The following is a 6,135-nucleotide window of genomic DNA, read 5'->3' as shown; positions in this document are numbered from 1 at the left end:
CACACACACACACACACACACACACAAACACACACATACACACCCACACACACACACACACACACACACACACACAAACACACACACACACACACACACACACACACACACACACAAACACACATACACACCCACACACACACACACACGCGCGCGCGCGCACACACACACGCACACACACACGCACACACTTAAGCACGTACGCATGCACACACACGCGCACGCACGCACGCATACACACACACACACGCGCACACACACACACACACACAAAATACGTGTGATTTTTTCTGTACGTTCAAGGAATGCTGAGGCACGAAATAACAAACCAAACTAATGTCTTAGATATCCAGTGAAACTTCAACATCGATTTTTTAGATTTTTAGATTCCACTATTTGTTTGTTTGTTTGCTTAACGCCCAGCCGACCACGAAGGGCCATATCAGGGCGGTGCTGTTTTGACATATAACGTGCGCCACACACAAGATCACAGAAGTCGCAGCACAGGCTTCATGTCTCACCCAATCACATTATTCTAACACCGGACCAACCAGTCCTAGCGCTAACCCCATAATGCCAGACGCCAGGCGGAGCAGCCACTAGATTGCCAATTTTAAAGTCTTAGGTATGACCCGGCCGGGGTTCGAACCCACGACCTCCCGATCACGGGGCGGACGCCTTACCACTAGGCCAACCGTGCCGGTAAATTCCACTATGGATATGAAACAAATCACAATCAAATGATCACACCTGAAAAAAAAGCTGACAGGTCATCAAACACAACGCAAAACACAGTTACTTTTACTTAAACAAAAAACATAGTCCACTTTTTTAGGCCTGACTAAATGACACACACGAAACACAAAGACCCTATAACGCGCGTCGAGGGCCAACAAACCTACACAGTAATCATTTTCGTTCAAATCAGTGCAGCCTTTCGTCAATATACTAACTCACAGACAGACATCCACAGATAAACGAGCTTTATACTATTTGAGTCATGTGTGAGCTGGTGACTGAGCGACAGTTACGGTACACATGTACTTTTGCGCATCCATGAACTCGAGAACTCATGGTACCTCTGTGCTATCGAGGATTCCAACCTGTACTATCGGGGATCCACTAATGTTTCGTCTGTGTTTTGTCTGTATTAAAATGGTCTGGCGGAAGAGCCGATTCTTTAATTTGCATAGGTAAAATGACCGTTTTTTGGTACCTAACACCCCTCTGGGTTGAGTTTGTTTTGACAATGTGACGTAGGATCACGTGTGTTACGCGTGATTGTTCTGAAAAGTGACTATTATATGATTGTTCTGAAAGTCTACTATTTATTTCATCGTAAACATGTAAGCCCTCATACGTGATTGTTCTGAAAGCTTACTAATTTACATGATTGTTCTGAAACTCTACTACAGGTAAACTTGCTTCACCCGTGAAATGTAATTATCCGCACAGTCAATGGCAGAATGCTCAATTTTTTTTGGATTGTGAGCCAAACCTTGTGATTGTTCTTCGAAATGTATCTATCATGACGCAGTAATCCAGGAGACAAGTCAGGGTTATGTCTTGAAGACGTCACATTATGGCGTAAGAGGGTTAGACGACACGCGAAGGAATTACTGAAAGTCTCGGTCATTGTTATTTTGAGCGGGCCGAGACTTGTTTTTTCTTCGAAATCGGCCATTTCCACGTGCGAATGAGCAAACGGAAGTGGTAATGTTGCTAAATTTAGCCCTCGACTTGGCCATTCGGATTACTGTGCAGTCGGTCGACTGTGGTTGTCCGCGGGTGACGGTGATTCGCTCATGAAACGCGCTTTTCGGTGACCCGGCGATCAACCACAGTCCATCGACTGGGCAGTCGATCGACTGTCAGTCGGTTCACTGCTACAGTATCTTGTGAAACTGGCCCCTGCTCTGTATTTACATCGCACTCCGGCCCTGCACTTTTTCTCTCCCCCCCCCCCCCCCCCCCCCCCCCCCCCCCCGATGACTGTTACTTTTGGCGACGCAGCATTAATTGGCGCACAGCCAGTTTTCCGAGAATAAATGACTGCTAACACGTCATCGTACGAGATATCATTCTTCTCTGTGACGTCAAATTATGTTTTGCGTGTGCTGAATTACGTCATGCTACGTCCAGCATTGTTCTTCAGTCTTGCCCAACAATGTCATCTTCCTCACTGAACTACCCTTCGCCTGTCAAAATCTCTCGCACACGACAATGTCAGATTTTATTCATCACGTGTGTTGCTGGGACGGTAAGTGGACTGTATTAATTTACAGTTTTCGTTTTCTTTCATTTTCTGAGAATGTGGGGTCACTTCTTTTGGTTGTTCCACAGCACAGGCGGAAGGTATCGCTCACTCAGTCACTGGACTAGTCTTTCTATGATAGTCACTATCATAGTGGTCACTGGTGGTCCAGTGAACGATACCTTCCGCCTGTGGTTGTTCCAAGACTCTATGGATCGGAGATAGCATTCTGATTAGCCAGTGACAGTGTTTTATCCTGGGTTTATTTTCTGTGTATTTCCAGACTTCCAGTGTTCATTTCTTTGTGTACTGCTCTCGGTCCCTCCCAAGTATAATGCATGACTTTCCTGAAAGACAAGCTAGAACGCTAACATTGTCTGTGCAAATCATGCAGAGGCTACTTGTGTGTGTAAATACATTTTATGAAGATTGCTTTATTTTTGTTCAATTTATGACGTTTTGTTTGGGTACTCTTTTTTGGGGGTCACCCTGTACTTTCCTTCCACCTGGGAAAGCAAGGTACATTGTAAGTTGTCAATTCAGGTAAATGCAGGTAGGCTAATGCTTTGCACACTGGTAGCAAACAGGGAAAGATGGAGATCAAAAATAAATGCAGTATCAGCCAACTCCAACATGCTATGCAGGTACTGGGACTAGGGCTGTCGGGGTCCGTAATCTACCTGTCCTTCCACCTGGGAAAGCAAGGCAAATCGTAATTTGTCAATTGAGGTAAATGCAGGTAATGCTGAGTACACAAGTATTTACTGGCAGCGAACAGGTTACAATAGAGACCAAAAACAACAAGAAATTCCTTCGAGGTAGGAAAAACACCCCCGTTGGTCAAAGGGAAATAACCATTCTCACTGCACCCACTCTCACTGTCACCAACTGAAAAGGTTATTTCCCTTTGACCATTAATATCTCCCTCTATAAGTCCTTGTAGAATCTTAATCCACCAATAACTCCCTTACCGTGTGTTTGACTGGTCCCAATGTTTGTAAGGACCGTCTCAGGAATGTATAGAACCTGTTCACCAAGTTTGGTGACGATCGGTCCGTTCATTCTTGAGATCTATATGCGAACACAAACACACAAACACACAAACACACAAACACACAAACAAACACATCGACCGAAACCTATACACACCCCTAGACCGGGGGTGTAAACACGTACTGCATTAGCCAACTCCAATATATGCCACGCAGGTACAGGGGCTGGGGTTGTCAGGGTCCGTAATCATTCACCTGTTCTTCCAACTGGGAGACCAAGGTACATTAATTGTAAGTTTCAATTTAGGTACATTCAGGGAATGCTTTGTTCACACATATTTACTGGCAACGAACAGGTTAAAATAAGAGACCAAAAATTGTTATTGTATCAGCCAACTCTCTCGGGGGCCCGGGTGCGAATTTGCGATTCCTAAACGCCCCACTGAACGACTGACGTCACAGCCGCTTCGGCCTTTTCCGGAGGAACACCGCGTGCCACTTCGATCGCGTTGCACTTGCAGTCATTCGGCGATGCCACCTTGATTATCAGTTAATAAAGTTATTATTCAGGCAATATGAAAGAAATTAGTTTTTTCTTTTGTTACACTTACACATAGTTTTATGAAGATCAATTTCAGACTCGGCAAAAGAATGGTTGTATCATGAGCGACTGTCACAAGCGAGAGGTGCGGTTCGGTCAGTAGGTCAGTCACTGTCGAACTGTTCGGTGCGAAGCACGGTTTTGTTTCTGGTAACTATATTGATTTCTTCAAGTTGTACTAATGTTTACGCTTTGCGCTGCGGTTTAATATGGGTGCTTGTTATTGGCTAATACGGTGAGCCCACGCCGTTTAGTTTGCAGACCGTGCACATGTGAGCTTTGTGTAATCGCGTTTTCATCATAACATACCACCGTGCTAAACCGCTTTGGGGGAAATGGTTTAAAAAAATATAAATAAATAAAAAATAAACGGAATGCATCAGGGTTGAAAAGATTGAAGGGTGGAGTTAAGGACACAAAATAGATGACAAAAATAAAGCAAACAAGAAAAAAAACTGTAACCAGGAAGGGAGTCGAACCCGAGTCAGCTGACCTTCAAGCTGGAGCACAAACCACTAGGCTACGACAGCAACTGACAGACAGGGCTACAAAAGTGAAGGCATTTCAGGGTTACTCCGTCGTATGTGGCGTTTCTCGCGCATGAAGGTTCTGTTACCAACTCTACGGCTAAGAAAAGTTGCATTTGAAGTTAAATGTCCACTAAAATATCAAAGGGAACACCATTTCTGAACAACACAATGGTTTGCGCTCGCCTCTCGCAGTCGTTCAGGTGAAACCAAATCGGCTTGCCTGATACAGCAGATAGCCTATTTGAACACTTCCACGTCACACTGAAACACTGAGCTGCAGTTTAGTAACGTTTTCAATTGTTCGTTCACTTATATTGCTTTCAGATTTAACACACCAAGATGAATGAAACAGTGGCACGGTTTTCGTTGCGAAAATGTGCAATGGCAGTGCTACGCGATCGAAGTGTGTATTCTGCACGCGGTGTTCCTCCGGAAAAGACCGAAGCGACATGTGACGTCAGTCGTTCAGTGGGGCGTTTAGGAATCGCAAATTCGCGACCCGGGTAGCCCAGGTGGGTAGGGCACTTGACTTGTGATCCTGGGGACAGGGTAGAATCCGGACCCGGACCGACACGGGTCAACTTTATGTGCAGACCCAAAAACGGTATCCATACCCCACCCCCGTGTCACGACAGTGGCGCGTAAAAGACCTCGGTCATGCTGCCATAAGTGTAGATGGCTGATACCACCTCTACACACATACACTTTTTGTGTATCTCATCTAAAGTCAGGGTAAAATCCGGGAACATGCCCCTAATGGCTTTGCTTTTAGGGCGAAAACTTGATTTGTTCATAGCCAACTCCAACATGCCTTGCAGGTACTAGGACTTGCGCTAGCAGGGGCCGGCGTCTACCTGTCGTTCCACCTGGGGGAGCACCTGAAGAACCTGTTCAACGCGGACAAGGTCAGCAAACTGTACGACCAGTACTTCGACCCGTCCAAAGCCTCGGCGATGGTGCCTCTGGACATCATCACCAACAACTTTGGCTACACGCTGGTGACCCAGGGGCTGGTCATCTTCGTGGTCAACTCCCTGGGCGTGCTGGCGGCTGATATGCGGCATCGCTCTCCCATTCTGCTGGTGAATTGTGTGATGGGTAGTGGGGAGGGGGGGGGGGAGCAGGAGTGGAAGAGAGAGAGGATGTAAGAGAGAGAGAGAGAGAGAGAGAGAGAGAGAGAGAGAGAGAGAGAGAGAATAAAAACAATAATAATTGTAATAACACTAACAATAGAAAAGTGTTGTTACTGTTATTGCTATTCTTATTGTTAATGTTATTGGGTGTGGCAGTGTGTTTGCCCATGTGCGTGTGTGAGTGCGTGCGTGCGTGCGTGTGTGCGTGCGTGCGTGTGTGTGTGTGTGTGTGTGTTATATCTGCCACACACAGTCTGACACAACTTTGAACAGCGTCTCCAATGTCTCGTCAGATGGGGGCCCGGTAGCCCAGTTGGTAGAGCACTGGACTTTTGATCCTAAGGTCGCAGGTTCGAATCCGGGCCGGGGCGAACACGGGTCAACTTTATGTGCAGACTCAAACAAGGTATCCATGTTCCACCTCCGTGTCACCCATGTGGCTCGTTAAAAACCTCGGTCACTCTGCCATAAGTGCAGGTGGCTGATTACACCTGAACACGCATACACCTGGGTAGCGCGACTCTGTTGCTGCTTGCTTTCAACTGGGAGGAAGCGACCCGAATTTGCCAGCGATTGGACATTAAAGTAATGAAAATGAAAAAAATGTGTGGCCACAACATGATGG

At 46.2% G+C, this 6,135-nt stretch overlaps 1 protein-coding gene across 1 annotated transcript in view; it reads left to right on the top strand.

Annotated features, from left to right (window-relative positions):
* The first annotated feature begins 2,050 nt into the window (after positions 1 to 2,050).
* LOC138973040 (uncharacterized) overlaps positions 2,051 to 6,135 on the top strand; it is an 11,804-nt gene continuing 7,719 nt past the window's right edge. Inside the window, exons 1-2 of the mRNA XM_070345693.1 lie at positions 2,051 to 2,260; positions 5,196 to 5,459. Coding sequence (XP_070201794.1) covers positions 2,168 to 2,260; positions 5,196 to 5,459 — 357 coding nt within the window. The 5' untranslated portion in view covers positions 2,051 to 2,167. The remainder of the gene's footprint in view (positions 2,261 to 5,195; positions 5,460 to 6,135) is intronic.

Source organism: Littorina saxatilis, linkage group LG8, assembly GCF_037325665.1.
Source record: "Littorina saxatilis isolate snail1 linkage group LG8, US_GU_Lsax_2.0, whole genome shotgun sequence".
NCBI classification, from domain to species: Eukaryota; Metazoa; Mollusca; class Gastropoda; order Littorinimorpha; family Littorinidae; genus Littorina; species Littorina saxatilis.
This window is presented reverse-complemented; position numbering and strand designations above follow the sequence as displayed.